Genomic DNA, 18,646 nt, shown 5'->3' with positions numbered 1-18,646 from the left:
AATTGTAACATACAGGATGTACACACAAGTTTATCCGCCTAAAGCACATAACATATATATGTTGCACACTATAAATACTAATGTAGGTGTGATTAGCTCCAGCATTCTGGTGTTAAAAACCACTGGTGGCTGTTAGAATGGCAAAGTAGTTATCACTGCCTAAGCCCGGTAAAAGTAACCCAATCCACACAGGGGTAATATGTACAGTACCTATCAGTCCTGATACCCGTTGTTGTGATCCTGCGATTTCTGCGTCTTGATGAATCCACTGTGTGAGATGTGTCAGAAGATGTGAACCATTGTGTTCAGCATACATTGTCCTTATTAAAATATTGCTGGGAACTGATTCCAGCTGTACACACAAATCACAGGGAAAATGTATGTATAACTGTGGAGCAAAATATGGGCAACACACGTGTTTAATATACTGCTGTCAATAGATAATAAAAAACCTAATTAATCGCACAATTTGCTGTAATTAATTGGGATTAATTGCATTAAGTCTGAAATTTTTATAATAATGGATATTTACATGTAAAAAAATCGAAACAATCTAAAATCAACTCAGTGTAATAATATTTACATGAATAGTGTCTATAAATTAAAAATGTAATCACAATAATAAAGTTCAAATGCTAGTACTTCCTTGTATTTTTAGAAATGGATGTATTGTGATATGCATTACAAACGGGTGAGAGGAAACCTTTTACTTTATTATAATATCTTGGTGGAGTTTTGATCATGTTTACATTAGAATCTCTTGTTGTGCTGTTTTTACATGGCTAAATAAACCCAGTAATACATCACTAGGCTCTGTAAAAATGTGAATTATGGGAGGAAATTGTGGCCAGATTTGGTAAATTGATTCATTCATGTTTAAAAAAATAAATAAACAAACAAACAAACACAATTTAAATCCCATGTGCGTTAAAGTGCATTAACAAGTTCATTATGACAACATAATCATAATAATATAAAAAAATAATAATAATCTTATTTGTCAGAAATCTCAAACTATACTAGCCAATTAAGGCACCTGAAAGCTGATGTTAAAGTGTTCTCCTCCTAGTGTGTTAAGCTGCCTATTGTTATTTATCAGTTAATTGTTAGCTGCTTTAACCTTTATAATGACATTTTAAAAAAAATCACTAAGGCTGTGGAAACACTAAAGGAAAGACTATTATATTGTCTTACCTGTGGTAAGGAGTGGTAGAGGTCTAATATCTGCTTGAATCCAAGTTTTGTGCGGGTCACCTGCCCTTTAAAAGATGCCAGGTTACTGTCCATCAGTAACTCTGTAGTTGCCTGGACTGAGGATGACAAATGGTCCATCTGTATGGAGTCAAATGCTTTAAATGAGTGAACTGACATCAACAAAGTCAAACTGAATGGCTGCAAAGTTTGTTTTTTTCATACCTGAGACTTGGACTGAAATACAAATGGCACGTAGGATTGTAAAGAAGAGAGGTTGTGGGAAACCTTCAGCGTTAGCCCAGTGCTAAGAGTAAGAGAACAATTATTTGAATTCCAATTAGCACTGGAAGATTCATCCAAGTTTGTATGCAAGTATATAAGCACAAAAAAAATACTTTGCACTGTCACATTGGTATACGTCAGATCTGATCAAAAACCCAGCTCACTGGACTCCCACAAACTCCAGAAACTCAGAAACTCAAAATGGGGAACCTCTGGCCAGAACAGGGCAGTCTGGCCATGCCCTGTGAAACCTGACTGTGCAGTCCCAAGATACAACCACTAACTCACCTGAGGTAGTACACAAATTAATTTACTTATTTGAGGATGTTTCCTCATCATTTGCTGCTCTCCAGTCTGGAAAACTGTCCAACATTTTTATGAAGCCCGTCCGTGTCCGTAAATGGCTGAAAAAACTACGTCCAGTACGCCAGACTTTCTCTTTCTCTGCTTTCAGTAGAAAAACAGCATCTAGAGGTGTTTAGACAACTGCAAAGTGCAAACCACAATGAGGATGTTGCTCTATTTCTGATCCATTGGTTGGGTAATATTGACTTAGATTACTTTAAGATTACTTAAGGTGGAAGTGACTCTAAATTTTAAAGTCAGATAACTGCGTGCTACAAAACTAAACAACTTACAAATGAGTTTCTGTGGTAATTCAAACGATGATCAATAACTTACAGAGGTAAACTTCAGTCACAAACAACAATTGTTTTTTTTCCACCTTAAACGACACTGAGTTTCTGAACTTAAACAATCCAGAGAGAACCCCTGAATTGTCAGCATTGCATTTGTGGCCAAGACCACCCAGTTCCTCCAGGTTGGAGTTTCCCCTTGCTGGGCAAGTCCCACTTTTGAGTTTCTCTGAGTCTGAAGGGATGGGTCTGTGGCAGCATAAACAGGTCATTATTAGTGAATAAGTATGCACTGAACCTAGAAGTAACATGGTGGCCGTGGATCTCCAGTGATAAGGACCATGCCTCTGGCTTCTCTTGACCAGTACGAACAGAATCTGTTAAGTTGGCCCATAACTTCACCTGCCCAGTGTACAAAAAAATGGGTGAATACAGCTTTGTTAACATCCATTTCCATTCACAAGTTTTAAATTAGTCACTAAATACTACCAAGCTGGTGTAAGTATGGTACTATAACATGATCCTAACACAGGGTTTGTGTTTAGCTGCTAAGTGCTAAACGTCTAGTCAATCCTCAAGACACTGAGCAAATGCACTGGCTAGCTATTAGCACACAAAGATTTTGAAGCTAAGAGAGTGTACTTTAGCTTTCTTTTGGTGGGTATGACAACACTTTGCCCAATCACTTGTTGTAACACTAGCCAAAAAATTTGTTTTCTTAATAGATCTCCAGAACTGCATATTTTGTGTTCTCTCGTGTTGAGCTGTACACTGAAGTAGCATTAGCAGCAGTTTAAAAAGGCCCTCCCAGTGCACCAATAATATAACATAAATATTTACTGATTACTAAATAACTGCTCATTAATCCCTAGAAAACAGTGAATATAATATCCATTCATCCATCCATTATCTGTAAGTGCTTATCCAGTTCAGGGTTGCGGTGGGTCCAGAGCCTACCTGGAATCATTGGGCGCAAGGCGGGAATACACCCTGGAGGGGGCACCAGTCCTTCACAGGGCAACACACACACTCACACATACACACACTTTTTGAGTCACCAATCCACCTACCAACGTGTGTTTTTTGGATTGTGGGAGGAAACCAGAGCACCCGGAGGAAACCCACACAGACACAGGGAGAACATACCACACTCCTCACAGTCACCCGGAGCGGGAATCAAACCCACAACCTCCAGGTCCCTGGAGCTGTGGGACTGCGACACTACCTGCTGCACCACCATGCCGCCCCGTGAATATAATAATAAAAGGTTAAATTACCACCCAGAATTTTAGCAGTAAATGAGGCCAAGGTCAATCAATTCACTAATAAATTAATGTAAATATTTATTGATTATAAAATAACTGTTAATGAATCCCTAGAAAACAGTGAATATAAAAAAATAGGACTAAAACACTTTGTAAAGTTTATAACATGAATGAATGAATGTATGCCTTTTTTGTTGTAATTATACATGTGTACAATGAGATTAAAGAAACTCCTTCCACAGTGCAACATGCATATAAATATAGAATATGAGAAGAAAAAAATATATAAAGATATATAAAATATATATATATCTATCAGACAAGTAAAGTGCACGGTTAACATCTATATACATCTACATTATTCATTTTATTGTTACATAAGAAGCAGCACAAAATATAACCAAAATATACCAAACTTTTGTAAAGTCTACTATACAAAAACAATCATCACCAGAGAAAAGCCCCCCACACCCGCAGTGACTGATTCAGAGCCTGTGTGAAGCAGAAACCCAGCAGGTGGTCCATGTTCAACCCCCCCATCATGTTCACCTGTTAAAACAAGCCTTTCGTCCCATTAGTTTGTGTTCCTCGTAGGAGAGGAGCGAGGAATTGAAGGCATTTCCCTCCAACAACAAGCCCATCGACCCAGCGAGGGCGAGAGTGTCCAGGCCGACCTCACCGGACCACTGAAATGATGTTTACTTATTCTTATTCTTCAAGAAGGAATTGTTGTGGCAGATTTCAATTTAGAACACAGCCAGGTCTGGAAAGGTGGGGTCTAAAAGTAGTTGTTTTTTGTACTAGTGTAAGTATGGTTTATTAAATACGTAATTTTTCAGGGCAGGGTTTGCCACACAGCTATAGGGTCCCAGTGTCCTTGGTTCCACACCTCAGGTCACTGTCTATGGGGAGTTGGGTGTGTTTTTCTTGTGTGTGTGTGTGTGTGTGTGTGTGTGTGTGTGTATGTGGGTTTCCTGCAGGTGCCCTGCTTTCTTCACTCAGTCTAAATACACATGCTGCAAGGTGGATTGGCTGTGTGAAATTGTCCAGAGGTGCGAGTATGGGAGTGACTGGGTGAGTGTGTGAAGCCCTGCAATGGACTGGCACATGTCCACTGTGAGCCTGCCTCGTGCCCTGTGATTCCAGATAGGCTCCAGAATCCAACCGTGACCCTGATTGGGATGAAGCAGTTATAGAAGATGAATTAATTTTTAAATTCATGTGTCCAAACCTTAGGATATGACTGCATGTGTACCTAAACTTTTGACTGCTATTGCACTGTGTCAGGAAACTCAAACTGGAAGAAATCCAAATAAAAACGACATATTATTCAATGCATGTAGGTGAAGGGTTAAAGGTGTACTGACAAGGAAGTGTCCAGTGTTTTCAGGAGAGTTGTCCCCTCCTCTCTGCAGCATGAGCTTTAACTCTTTGAGTCCAGTGTGAAGTCCCACCTCTGTCAAATGCCCATTTTCACTGTGGTTCACATACACTTCTGCACTGTTGCTGAAAGGGAGACCTGCCAAAACAGAAGTAGAAATATGTACTAGATGCTGGAACATTCCTGTGAGAATCTGATTTGCATTCAGCCACGTAAACGTTAGTGAGGAAGGGTGTTGTATGTAAAGTATACTATATGTCCATATGTCTGATGAGTGAATTCAGATCACGGGTCGGCTCGATGAGTATAAAGCCGACCTGCATTGGGCAACGAGTATCCTGTGTGGTCTCTGAAATCATGAAGCTCCGTCCAATAACTCTGGGATGAGTTGGAGTGGTGTTTGTGATCCATAAATGTTTAGTCTCTCAGTCTAAAGCAATATGAGTTTACCTGCAGATAGCAACCAGGGGAAGGAGTGATGGAGCTGGGCTTGGAGGCCACTGTGTTGATTGTGCATGAAGCTGCTGCTGATGTTTATGCAGAGTGTGTCCTCCTGAGCCAGGACACACATCCAGGCACTTTCACATCCGTGTATCCTCTCTCCACAGGTAGCATCCTCTTGGCTGTGTCTCAATCTCATGCCATACTCAGCATTATCCGCTGTCACTATCAACTGCCCTGAGAACAGCACAAGGACTGTACTCAGAACACTCAAAACAATACTCGGATATATTGAATGTACCATGGGCCTCACTGAACTGGGAATAGAAAGTTAAACTCTCTCTGTATTGCGCCAAAACATCAATACTATAGATTTAGGAAATATGGAGAAATCTGTCTTTGTAAGGCAAGGCCAGAAAGCTTTGATGAGTATGGGTAACTTTGAGGCCTCAGATGGCAATTTAATATATTCTGTTAGGATTTCAGAGAGAAATGCTTCTATCAAGGCAATATTTTTTCTCAGGAAGCCTGTGTTTTTTTCCCCAGCTAGACAATAACAGACCACTTTTTGTATAAGCTACAACAAGTGCATCTGTTTGATTTGTCATGTATTTTGTGTATTGCTTTACATGGCAGCCTACCCTCAGTGAGAGCTTCTGACCAATTAAGAAGTCCTGCCAGGCTGGAGGAATGAGGGAGGGAGGAGTAGCTGGTTAGTGAGATGGTCAGATCTCCTGAAAGCCACAGCTGGAGTCCAGGGTACTGCAGTAAACCTCCACTCAGCTGAGTCTGAAACACCTCCTCACTGCTCCTCAGTGAACACAGCATTGTGAAACTGAGAGAAGAGAGAGGAGAAAGAAGAGAAAGGCGAGGTATAAACTGATATACAAGTTTTCATATGCCAAATATTACTACACCCAAATGGATTCAAAATGGCTGCCATGACTGTGTTGATTACTGTTTTGCAATGAATGTTTTGCCCATATATCACTATTCAGTGCAGTATGAGCTTTAATTTTATTTGAATTGGAGCTGTGAATTATCTCTAAAATCATAATGTCAACAGGTTACCTATCAGTGGACGAATTCACACTGAGACGAATCTGTCCATCTGCAGTGACCAATGGACATAAATGCTGCTGAAAACTTGCATCAAAGTTGAAGGCATGAATGTCCCTCTGTACAGTGTTGGCCAAAGAGACGTCTACTGAAGCAATCTTCTCACCACCGGACCATAAATGTACAAAACTGCTGATGTTCCCAAAAGGAGATCTCTCTACTCTTACATATGCCTAAAAGTAGAATTAATTCATATGTATTTATCATGTTTACTTACATTTATCATGTTTGCAATGTCCTTAGTGATACACTGAAGTCAGTTTGAGCAAAACGGTCAACAGATAGCCACAAATAGTAAATACACTAATAGACAAAACTGAAAAAACTGACCATCAGACTGAACAGACCGAAAATGATGGGATCTGTATTTAACTAAAATGAAAATGAGAAATAGGGATTTAAATCACTGTCTTCAATTTCTGTTTCCTTTTTAAACCAAGGACTTTCATTTCAATGCATCACTAATCCCAAAAATATTGGCATTTGTAACACAAAGATAATTAATTAAGCTTTACATTGTAGTCCTTATGATCCACAGCAACTTTTCCATTTACAGTGTACTCAAACTCCACGCTTTGTTTGTGTTTCCTCAACAAGTTGAGATCCAGGCTTATGATGGAGGGAAGCTTCAGCTGAAATGAAAGACAAAACACACCCAAAATTGCTTTCTTTCACCCTGTTCTCCAATGGTCATGATGCCACCACAGAGCAGTGGTAATGTGATGGCTGATCAGTGTATATATTAATAGATATTCATTGATGTACCTGAATCAACTGAGAGAGGTTGACTTTGATTGTAACATCCTGTTGACCATGAAGTTGGACGTATCCAAGAACCACTACCTTCTCCTTCTTAGCAGTCAGCATCTTCCCCTGCAGATACTGCACCGTCTGCAAAAACAGATCAGCCCATTCCATACAATTCTAGGAATTTCCAACAGGTCTGGTCCTTTCTTGCACTTACCTGATTGCTGTGGACGCTGAAGCAAATCTCAGAGTCTTGTGGGACATTCTCCAAATTGAAGGAATGGATCAAGGAGGAACAAAACTGTAAACAAACCCATACTATTAGTTAATTACTCAACAATATGAGTACTTGACTACTCATGCCATCTCATCTCATCTTCTTCTCCACTTGATCCGTTTCAGGTACACTGTACATGAAAACCATGTGCATTTTAAATTAAGACAGTCTAAGAAATGATTGAATTTATTGCTCAGTCCAGGACAACCGGCAGAAAGTATTTGACCACAACGTCCTCATAAACTGCTATAGTAACAACAATCTACAGGACATAATCTAAAACAAATGCTTTGTGTGAACTCACATAAGGGCGCTGGGGTGAGTAACCCAGGGTCAGTAGGTGAAGAGCTTTTCTGTTTTCCTGAAGAAGTGCCTTGGACTCAAGCGTGTATACTTTCTTATTCTGGTCAATAGTGAATGTCTCCTGTAGGAGTAAACTCTCAGGGAGGAATTGAAATGGTTGCCTGATGAAAAGAAAAAAATGCAAACAGCTCTAAATTGTGTGTGTTCAACCGAATTAAAATCATGTTTCCATTAAATATTAGTATTGAGTAAAACCACAGTAAAAACCCTGCACACTCATATCTAGACCTGTAAAGAAACCTGTAAAGTTCTCAGTACTGACCTGAAGTGGAGGATCCATCGCTTTTGATACAAACCCTTGTCCTTCCTTATCTCTTCTACCCTTCCCCCAATCTCCAGCTCTAGATAAGGACTGTTTGCCTCTGACAGAGTCAAGCTCATCACCACCAGACTCTTTTTCAGCTTCTGGGACCGCAAATGGCATTTTGAGTTATGTACAATTTGACGATGTTCAAGGTTTTGTTTGTTTAATGAGTTCCACACAATGGAAAACAAGAACACATGGCTTTTGATGGGAAGCACTGAATAAGACTACATGTGGAGCATGTTGTAAAATGTGAGTGTGTGAGTGAGTGAGTTATAATCACAAATTATTTCACATATAAAAATGCAAAACATAAAGTGTCTGAAAACTTAAGCACAGGTCTGACTTTTTGCCCACAACTAAGTTTACTTTCAACTGACTAACCTATAACAAATAAAAATAATTGTGGATTAAATTTAGAAATGTGTCAGAAAATTCCAAATGTTTATTTGTCTTAAAAGCTGATTTCAAATATTTAAGATTAAAATGTTCAAATCTGTAAATAAATCTAAGGACAGTGTTCCTTATTCATTTTATTATAGAATTGTGGTCTTTCTTCTACCTTCTCCAGGGTGTTGAGACTGGCACTGATTTTGAGGTCCTTTTTGCCATAGTTGCTGCTCATGTCCAGAGTTTTTAGTTGTTTTCCATTGCTCAGTGAGATCTCTCCTCTCAGGGCTGGCATCCAAGCTGTGGTGATGGAACATGAAGCATTAACCTTGCGCTTTCCCAGCAAACTCCAGCCTCCAACCTGGAGAAAAACATCACAGATAAAAGTAAATGTCCTCTAATAATTGGGTTAATCCTGCTTAGGCACAAGGAACATCCAGAACAAGATCCATTCTGAGGACCAAAGCATGGGTGAAGGCTCACTTTTTTTTTGTATGGATCAAATGCATCAGGAGTTTAAGAACATTTCTCATTGCACTGCATTAAAAATTGCTAGGTTTTTGCAACAAATATAACCACAAGAACTTGGGAATACTTCAGAAAATGTTTGTCATTAGACACAATTCACTGGATGTGATTTGCTTTGGGCTAGTTTTGATCAGATGACACCACATACCTTCAGATATGTGACTGTAGGTGTGAAAATGTGTAAGTGGCCCTCCCTGTCTCTGTTCCTCTCTCTGTAGAGACCCTCCAGAATTAAGTTGCGAATGGAGACCCACTTGCGTGTAGTTATCTCAGACGTAAACTGGGTGGTGCCATGCTGAGGTTGGGTCAGTTTATGAGCTATGTTGATGTACACCCAAGGTGTGTCCATGCTGAAGGACCCTGTAGAAAGAGAAGAAAAAAAAGAATATGAACACGATGCAACTACTTGGCCAAAACTATGTCAACACTCCTTCATTTAACACTTCCTCTGAAACCTCTGAAAGTTTGTCCCTCTTCCTGCTGAATTGGAACATTTCTATCAGCCACAGGAATGTTAATGATGCAAGCTACTGATGTTGGATGATTAGTTCTGGATCACAAACTCCAGTCCAGCTCATCCCAAAGGTATTAGATGGTGCTCCATCACTCTAGTTCTAGTGGCCATCAAGCTCAAGTGTGTTAATCATTTTGCCAACATTTGACACTAGGCAAGGTGACCTCAAGGTTCTTGTGCAGCTTCTCCAGTGTGTCCCATTTAATTTCAGGCTTATACAGAGTGCTTACAAATCTCTGGATATGCAGTATATGTGCACAACCAATGTGGTCCTCTGTATACCAATATTCTCATTTCATAGAAGTGTGCTGCTTTTCATAGGATTGATCTGTACCTTCCCATTTCCGCAATGACGTTTTTGCAGACATGTCTTTCCAGTGCAGGCCAGCCACCAGGGGAATCTGGTCATTATAATTGACCTTCAAGTGGGTGCTGCTTTCAGATTTCCGTCTTTTCTGGTGGGAGTGAAGGAGCTGAGTCCTGTAGTTCAGTCCTTTCTCTGGGATTCGAAGACTGAACTGCAGAATGAAGAGAGAACCATTGTTTAGCAATAAATTGGTGTTCATTCCTTTAAACCTCCATATATTTATTCTCTATTTAACCAGGTTTGGTTTTATCAGAGGATTGTTCAGGAATGTAATCTTTAAGAGATCTGCCCAGCTGATCTTTATGGAATAAAGTATCTGTTTAAAATCCCTAATTGAGCCCAGATCAATCTGTCAATAGAGACAATGCAGATGTGTATTGGATTATATTTGTACATCTCATCTGTAGTCACTCAGTTTACAACACCACCTGAGGCAGAACTAGGCCAGATCTTGATTTGATAGATGTAAACAATCAGCACCTCTAAGGCATAGCTTGTGAGACTCCCTCCAGACTGGTTCCTGAGACTCTGGCTCAGAAGGACTCTTTGTTTGTTGCTGCCTTGGTTCCAGTGCTTGCCGTAGCTCAGGTCAAGGGAAGACTGGACATGAGCCGGACTCCTTTCATGTCGGAGCTGTATCTGAAATTGTGAATTACATTTAGATTAAGTTACAGTCAATAAACCATACAGGTGTGAATATGTGTAACTCAATCAAAGGTCGTTGATTTGGGGAAATAATATTCACAGTATATTTATGGTTGTTGATTGTGCAGGGAGTTGATGTAGTGTGTAAAGTCTGCATGAGTATGCATAAACGGTGCCAGTGGGGCTAGAAACAGCCTCAGTCACCAAGGAGGCCAGTGGGAATCTACAGTTATAGACAGAATGCAGGTGTGGTGTGTGTATATATTTTGAGATGCAGAATGTAGAGTCCACGTAGCAACTGAGGCACTGAGCATGCTTAACTGTACCAGTGGGGCTTGCCACAGCCTTAGTCACCAGGGAGACCACTGTGGATCTACAGATAAAAGCATGATAGGTCTAAAAAGCAAACTTGGAAGGGTTTGGGTCTGCCAGACCTCAGTGTTGAGCCTTATGGATGTGTCATGGGCTTAATTAATCGAAACACAGACAAAGGGGGAGTTCTACAGGACATGTTGTGGTTGCTGGTAGGAAGAGGGTGAGCTGGTCCCTATATGAAGCTTTAATTGCCTAGCGCAGGCTATTTACCTTACTGAGTTAGTGTAAAATTGTAAGTTAAAATAATCTGTCTAAATCTAACACACAATGCCATCAAGCTGGTAGAGTTTAGGCCAACACAATATACCGCCAAGACACATAGCCATCCACTTTACACTTCAACAGGCTTGGAGGAGAGCATTACTGCCACATCAGATAACTGATTTGTTATGCCCTCTCATACCAGCATTGTGTTAAGTTAATGGGGAAGGTGGGGGGGGGGGCATACTACCCACAAAGAAAGATAAGGGCCAGTAAAGCTTGGATGTCGAGTAACTCTACCTTGTTACTACTCACCTCTGTTAAAGTTGATATAGCATTACCTTGTGGTTAATGAAGGTGATGTGTGAGCATTGGAGCTCATGTTCAGCTCTTAAGCTGTAGAGGTTCTCCTCTAGTTCCACCTCGTCTCTCAGGTTTTGAGACATGTGACACTCGTGTGTGGTGTGGGAGTTATCTGAAGACAATGAGAGGGAAGTTAATAGACTTCTCTCCATTCAGGTGGATTAGCCGTGCTGTTAGATCGGATTTCTTACCTGGTACACTGTATCTGACCCTAAGTGCTGAGCTCCACTCTGGTCCATTGTGTTCCACCAGACCCAGGACCCTGGTGGTCAGTAAATTGGGCAAGAGAAGCCCCGCATCCACAGAGTGCTGCCTCCGGCCTTCATCTTGCCTCCGCTCCAGCTGCACTGTGGAGGAAGGCACATAAAGTTGTAAGGAAAAGTATGAATACTCACATATTAGGCTTTTTTGATTTATTGGCCATCCTCCTTCCCACCACAGCTTCTTTTCAAACTGTTACTAACACAGTACCATCAGCAGAGAAAAGTTTGTCCAGATCTGTCACATTAGCTTACAGATGCCGAAGTTAGCTAGCACCGTGTTAGAGAGATGATGTGAGAGAATAAGGCCAGTTGTGCTCTCTAGGACTCCCGGACTTGGATAAACTACCCAACTTGTAACATAGTTGAACTAAACACTAATCAAACCCTTCAGAACGTTAAAAAGTTTAAAAAGAGATGGGGATGTTGCTCTATGCCTGCTCAATAGGTTGGTAACACTGACATATTTCTACTGTTTCAGATGTATTACTGGCAGCACGGTGGCTTTTTACTCAAACCTACCGTTCCACCTTAAAAGATGTGCAGCTTCTGTATGAAATCAAACTGGAGTGGGAGTTTGTTTTGCTGTTCTCCAGAATCATCTACATTGCCTTTAAGGGGAATAAGTAGGCCTTGCTTTCACCCAACTAGAAAAGCAAACATTTTTCTAACACACTATGTAACTAGTTGCAGAAAATGAATTAAATGAATGAATGAATGAATGAATGAACAGTGTTAGAGGTTTTGCCCAAGCTATTGTACATAACACTACTGTGTGAAACGTGTAAACTACTGAAGCTCTTGCCTGAAAAGGAGGCGTCTTTACTGAAGACGTTTTTCAGTCGAGCGGAAATGCTGATCTTCCTGCTTAAGCCCTGGGTTACATTCACAGCGAGGACGACCGGACGTTCATCTTCGGTCATTCTGGCATCCAGCTGGTAGTGTGTTCTCTTCTCTGAGGGAAGAGTCAGAGTCTCTATCAGTCCCTGAAACACAGAAGAAAATAGGAGCATGTTATATGTTTCATTCAGTGAATGCTCTGGAGCAGCTGCACATGAGGCGAAGGTCACCAGGCTCAATGCCAAGTGTAGTGGCATTGTATTGGGGGGTAAAAACCAACAGTGAGGTTGTGGGGACAGATGTCTACAATATAATTTAGAGGATTTGGTTTGGAATAATAATTAGCTTTACCTTGAGGTAATAATGGTATCTATCATCTATTATTAACTCTGCTTTTCCTAACCAATGGCCAATCAGGTCCTCAAGCTGCCCTGTGGAAAAGAAATACAAATGATGAAGAACATCACTCAGGCACACCATGTATTCGACAGTGTGTCTGGGACATGCACAATATTTCTGATTCAGTTACGACTGTGTGGACCACTTTAACCACATTAAGAACCTTGAATGAGGAAGCTTTTCAGAGGGTGGGTCATTTTTAGAACCAGCTTCCGAGGACTGAGGCTGAAGTCCAGGGTTATGTCTCGAGGGACAGTGGACTGAGGCGTCCCAAGGAAAACGAGTAGGTTGGCCTCCAGTGGCAACCAGGAGTGTTTCTGAGGAATTCAAAACATAGCCAGAAGTTACAGAAGAATGTGGGTGTGTTTACAATTAAGTACAATAGAAGATTTCATGTTTAAAAGGGAATTGCCCTCCCTTTCCCCTCATCACAAGCACAGTGCTAGCCAGCACATGCATGGCACAGCAGATCTCAGCAGTTAGTGTTCTCCTGTGAGTGTGTTGAGCTCAAGTGATGCTGTGTTAGCAGTTGTTTGAAAAGAAACTGTAGTTGGCCTCATGTCGATGGCATTGTGCGTGTTTGGGGGAGTCATTGCTAAAAGAGGGAATTGGTGACTCTTATATTGGGAGAAAATAGAAAGAAAAAATATTTGCGAAAATTAGTGAAAAATTATATTGAAATTGGACAAAAATCCCAATATCCAATAGACTATTTTTAATATAGTACTCTTGCCAATTGAAAGCAAACATGTGACATCAAAATTGTTAGAGGTTTTTAAACAATTTAGTTTCTCACTTACAAAATAGACATAGAAACATGGCGTATTTGAGTGAACAGTGCTGACCTGAGAAATAAAAGCGTACGCTGCCTCTAGGAGGTACTTCTGAAGGCCCCTGTCCAGTTTTTGGAACCTGAGAGTGAACACCACTGGCCCGGCTGGAGGGAAACCTCTCCCCATCAGAGCCACGGGATATGACACATCAGAGCACAACTGCCAGCCAAACAGCTTGGACCCTGAGGCAGAAAACAGAGAAAATATACGCTGCGAGAAATGACATCTTATTATCTTCTTAAATCAATTCATGTAATAATTCCCATTAAAAAAGATTGTTATAAGAATATTACAATTATTTATAAATATTTAGTCTATTCATAAAATAGTTTACCTGTTTTAAGTGATTGCATTCATTCTTTTAAAAAAGCAAAATTATCCACTTTATTTTTTGAAAAATGTAAAATTATCAGCAATATTTCATGAAATGTCAAATTTTCTAGCAGTGAAATTAAACCTGATTTAAGGCATGTCAACAGTCTGAATAATCTTGTAATATTTACACGACAATCCTTATAATGAGGATTATTAGATGTGATATAAAAAAAGATTATAATTTACAGTATATAATGCTTTAACACTTTACATGTTTTAGGGGTGCAGGTGGTCTTCTCTTTGAGGGTCCTTGGGACTGTGAGCTCCTCTCTGCTCTCTCCACTCACTCGATACACCCTGGAACTGAGTCAATATCTGTATTATGTTTAGTTTGTCATGTCCATGTGTAAGTGGCAAAATAAGAAGTGAAAATATACATGAATAATTATAAACAAATATTTCATATTTAGTTTGTTGAGGATTTTGTGTAATTTTGTGTTAAACATTTATTTTTTTCGCTGACCCAAAAAAAATTTAATAATGAAGGGGCGCTATATGAATAAAAATAATAACCTGAAGGACACAATGTCCATAACATCTTCAGGTGTGTTGAGGACCATCTTTAGACTTTGCCCATTGTGCATGTACAAACCTCCATCCAAGCTAGTGGAGGTTCTGACCTGAGTGACCCACTCCAGTCCCACTCGACCGAACGCTCCATCCACTCCCATTCTGGCCCAGAGGCCAACAAATGCACTGGAGGTGGGGACAAGTAAAAACAAGTGAAAGAAACTTGTAAACATGTTATATCAGCTCAACACACTTGGAGGAGAATACTAAGTGGTAATAATGTTACATCAGTTAAAAATATTAGGAGAACCCTATCTTGTAAACATGTTATAAAATGGCAAAGAGGCCAACAAATGCACTGGTGGTAGGGACAAGGAAAAACAAGTGAAAGAAACTGGCCATCACGATGCAGACATTGAAAAATTGACACATTATGTATGTCTCAATGGTATCTAGTGAGAGTGAGTGACTGTGTGAGTGCCCAATGCCCCAGGTGTGTTCCTGTCTTGCGTACACTGATTCTGGGTAGGCTCAAGACTCACCACAAAACTGATCAGAATAAATCATTTATAGACTATGAATGAATGCATGGATAAATGAGCATCAGTGTGGCCATGGTTCACCAGTATTTTACAATCACTGAGAAAGTGAAAAAGCGGCAACATGTCTGTAGAATTTGCATTCAAACAGTGCTTACTTTGGTTTGATGTAACCCGCCAAGGAGAACTGAGACCAGTCTTTAAAGCTGGCACTACCCTTCAGCCAAAGAGAGTAGAAAGTGGACATGTTGATGCCTAGTTTAATGGGCAGCCCTGAAAGTGAAGGTAACACCAGTTCTTCGGCCAGCACAATGGATCTGTGGTTCACCTTCACCTCCTGACCCTAAGATTCAGAGGAGATTATAAATACATGGTCTGAAATCAGCGAACGTTTTCGTGCATATCCTATATGTCCCAACATTTAGTAAACACCAACTTATCCAGTGTTTTTCCTTTTTTCTGCAGTGAGAGCCTCAGCATTTTTTGGAAGGCTTTACAGATGTTAGAACAGTAGTGTGAGGATTTGACTGCATCTAGCCATGGAGTACTCTGTTTTTAGTTTATTGGAAGGAGCTCCATCACTCTAAAGTAAGCTGAGGTGCTTTTTTATCCCTCTATCTCACACTTGGCCTTGAGCATAGTGATTACAGAGCATCTCATTCAAATGGAAATGCTTTTCTATGGATATTATTCAAGCTTTGTGTTCCAGTCTCAACTATGATTGCCACCAGTGAGGTGTCTGGGTGTGACTGGATATATAGCATATTGTTTATTTTCAAAATGTTAATCATGTTAAATCAGCTCAACACGCTTGGAGGAGAACACTAAGTGTTAATAATGTTACATCAGCTCAACACGCTTGGAGGAGAAAACCAACTGTTAATCATGTTACATCAGTAAATGCAAAAATATTTGCAGAACACTAACTTTTAAACATGTTATATCAGCTCAACACACTTGGAGGAGAACACTAAGTGTTAAAATTTTACATCAGCTCAACACGCTTGGAGGAGAACATTTACTGCTTAATCCAGCATTATCACAATAAAATGTTTTCAGTCAGTTGCACAAGTTCTCTCTCACCTGCAACAGCTTCACAGTGAATCCAGCCACACTAAGTGATAGCTCCCTCAGCTGGCCAAGAAGCTCATTGCAAGTCATGAAAGTAAGGTCAGTGCCAAACATCTTAATATTAATCCAGCATTGGAGATCACTGTCTTTCTCCCTCTGTCCTGTAAACTAAAGCAAAAACATGGTCATTGCTTATGCCATGTACAGCAATATCCAGAAAAAATTCAACATACACTGGACCCTAGGATTGCCAGATTTTTTTTATTATCCACTTAAAATGGTGGAGCCACTCCAAATCGGGCAACACTGTTGGACCATAACCTTTGCTTTAATGGGACTTAAGATGGAGGACTTGCAGTCCTCATTCTGGACCACTTTTTCCTTCTGATCTGTCCACTTCTCCTCACTTCTCTTATTCCGTTTCTTCCCATGTGATGCAGATTCCTTTTGACCACCAGATTGTTCAGTAGGAGACACACCTTCAAACATTTTCCAGAGAAAAGGCTCTGAATTTTCCATCCTGAATGCAAACTGGAACACAACAACCCAATGAGTGTGTAGCAGTTCACAATATCACCTTTTGGGATACAAATGCACCATGTTTTTTTTTTAAATAGAGAAAATAATAATTTTGCCACCTCTAGAAGATTAAATGATCTGCCCATGATGTGAACTGTAACATTGGTCATGGCAGACCTTGGCAGAAAAGACTTGGGTGAGAAAACCAAGGCTCCTTCAATGTTGGCAATGGCTTGTCCTTGAAAAGAAGTAGAGTGTTAAAGGTAAAACAAAAATTCATGGTCATTTACATCTAAAGAAACAAAAAAGAATCAGAATATACCAGCGTCCATTGTATAGTCCATGTACGAGGAATACTTCCAAGTTTCAGTCTCAAAATCTTTACTGATGATGTCATGTGGCAATGCTTCTGCTAGGTCTTTCTTCAGGGGGTCCTCACTCTTTTGGATGTTAAAGAGGTGGCTCCAGACAAAGGACCCGACTGTTGGAAAAATTACATAGAAATTTATACCATTCTGATCTGGATCAAACAATTTAGTAAAAGTAAAATATCAACTGTGGTCTAATGCATGTTTCCAAGATGTAAAAAGCTAATTGAAGGCTCATTAAAATTATATTACAACAAATAATATCAGTTAATAACTAATAACATTTAGGGTTGTCCAATTTTTTTATAATTGATAACAAAAATCATTTGTAAATAATTAATGCTTCTCATTATAAATGCAGTTTGACTTTTCCACCCATCGGTAGTAACACAGGCTAAAATCTAGCTGTTCACATGCTGTAAGTAATTATGATGAAATTCACAACTGTAGTCCTCTTTTGTGTGAACTTAAATGCCACAGTTTTGTCACCTTCTGCAGATCATGCAGGAGCAAAATACGGATATATCAAAGAGCATCAAACTAACAATGACCATGTGGTGGCTAATCAACTATTGGCTCATGATACTTCTGAAATAAGAAACATGCATCTACTTCTTTGATGCTAACGTCTCTTACCTTGGGAAGATGTCTCATTCTTTAAGGTGTCCCTTATAATCCTGAACACCTCTTGACCTGGACAATTCATAAGCTGCAGATATGCAGCGATTCTGACCTCCACATCTTCGTGAGGCTGCCGATAAAGCAAGACCAGGACTTCTCTCTAAAGAAACACAAACAGTAATTCTGTATATTTGGCCTTACCCCCTACTCAAAAAACATGTATACTTATCATTAATTCAGCATTGACAACTATAACCTGTGTTTACACGTACTTGACTGTGGCATGGGATGCGTCTGAAGGCATGTACTGCAGCTAGTCGCAGCTCCACTGGAGCTGAGTGGTTTTGGATACAGTCGGCCAGTTGAGGGATTAGCGCTACAGCAGCTAGGCCTATGTTCTCCACTGCTTTCAGAACATAGAGGAGCTGTATGAAGTGAAAAGGAACATCAAGTTTAGCCCATTTGCTGCTATGGCACTAACTTCCATTTAGCTCTCTATACCATAAAAAGTGAACAAATATGTGAAATCCATAAGATAAAATCACTATCACTCTAATGCTAATATGCTACAAAAATAAAATCAAATAATTTATACAAGAGTTAAATAAAAGGTTTAAAATAAAAGGCCTTATATTTCTCCTCAATAATGAGTATCATCTAGGCCTGGATCCAAAAAGGAGGAAAATAATTGTAACTGTGTATGAGCCCAAAAATATTAACCTGATCTGAATCTATTACAAAATTATATTGAATGGGTTATATCTAGACTTTTGAGATTTTTTTCAATGGTTTACAATTTGCGAGTTAGTCATTTGCAAACTGGGCCACAATAGACGACTGATTACATTGCCAATCTGGCCCCATCTAATTTAACAGAACCACTTCAGTTTCAGACATTTTTTTCACATGAACAAAACATT

General features: G+C 39.9%; 1 protein-coding gene across 1 annotated transcript in view; it reads right to left on the bottom strand.

The window, feature by feature from the left end:
- LOC136706650 (uncharacterized) overlaps nt 1-18,646 on the bottom strand; it is a 38,395-nt gene that overhangs the window by 14,241 nt on the left and 5,508 nt on the right. The window contains exons 12-43 of the mRNA XM_066680243.1: nt 17,999-18,151; nt 17,742-17,886; nt 17,060-17,218; nt 16,857-16,975; nt 16,540-16,749; nt 16,231-16,386; nt 15,306-15,490; nt 14,612-14,794; nt 14,310-14,401; nt 13,736-13,905; nt 13,054-13,207; nt 12,843-12,922; nt 12,457-12,637; nt 11,583-11,738; nt 11,370-11,503; nt 10,288-10,446; nt 9,775-9,958; nt 9,075-9,286; nt 8,571-8,759; nt 7,967-8,109; nt 7,646-7,805; nt 7,282-7,365; nt 7,083-7,208; nt 6,833-6,949; nt 6,270-6,490; nt 5,840-6,033; nt 5,208-5,435; nt 4,744-4,895; nt 2,410-2,513; nt 1,417-1,498; nt 1,195-1,332; nt 211-352 (exon numbers count right to left, since the gene is read on the bottom strand). Of these exons, the coding sequence (XP_066536340.1) occupies nt 211-352; nt 1,195-1,332; nt 1,417-1,498; nt 2,410-2,513; nt 4,744-4,895; nt 5,208-5,435; nt 5,840-6,033; nt 6,270-6,490; nt 6,833-6,949; nt 7,083-7,208; nt 7,282-7,365; nt 7,646-7,805; nt 7,967-8,109; nt 8,571-8,759; nt 9,075-9,286; nt 9,775-9,958; nt 10,288-10,446; nt 11,370-11,503; nt 11,583-11,738; nt 12,457-12,637; nt 12,843-12,922; nt 13,054-13,207; nt 13,736-13,905; nt 14,310-14,401; nt 14,612-14,794; nt 15,306-15,490; nt 16,231-16,386; nt 16,540-16,749; nt 16,857-16,975; nt 17,060-17,218; nt 17,742-17,886; nt 17,999-18,151 (4,912 nt within the window). The remainder of the gene's footprint in view (nt 1-210; nt 353-1,194; nt 1,333-1,416; nt 1,499-2,409; nt 2,514-4,743; nt 4,896-5,207; nt 5,436-5,839; nt 6,034-6,269; nt 6,491-6,832; nt 6,950-7,082; nt 7,209-7,281; nt 7,366-7,645; nt 7,806-7,966; nt 8,110-8,570; nt 8,760-9,074; nt 9,287-9,774; nt 9,959-10,287; nt 10,447-11,369; nt 11,504-11,582; nt 11,739-12,456; nt 12,638-12,842; nt 12,923-13,053; nt 13,208-13,735; nt 13,906-14,309; nt 14,402-14,611; nt 14,795-15,305; nt 15,491-16,230; nt 16,387-16,539; nt 16,750-16,856; nt 16,976-17,059; nt 17,219-17,741; nt 17,887-17,998; nt 18,152-18,646) is intronic.

The sequence above is a fragment of the Hoplias malabaricus genome, chromosome 9, assembly GCF_029633855.1.
Source record: "Hoplias malabaricus isolate fHopMal1 chromosome 9, fHopMal1.hap1, whole genome shotgun sequence".
NCBI lineage: Eukaryota > Metazoa > Chordata > Actinopteri > Characiformes > Erythrinidae > Hoplias > Hoplias malabaricus.
Note: the sequence above shows the minus strand (reverse complement) of the source record. Positions and strands in the feature narration are given on the sequence as shown.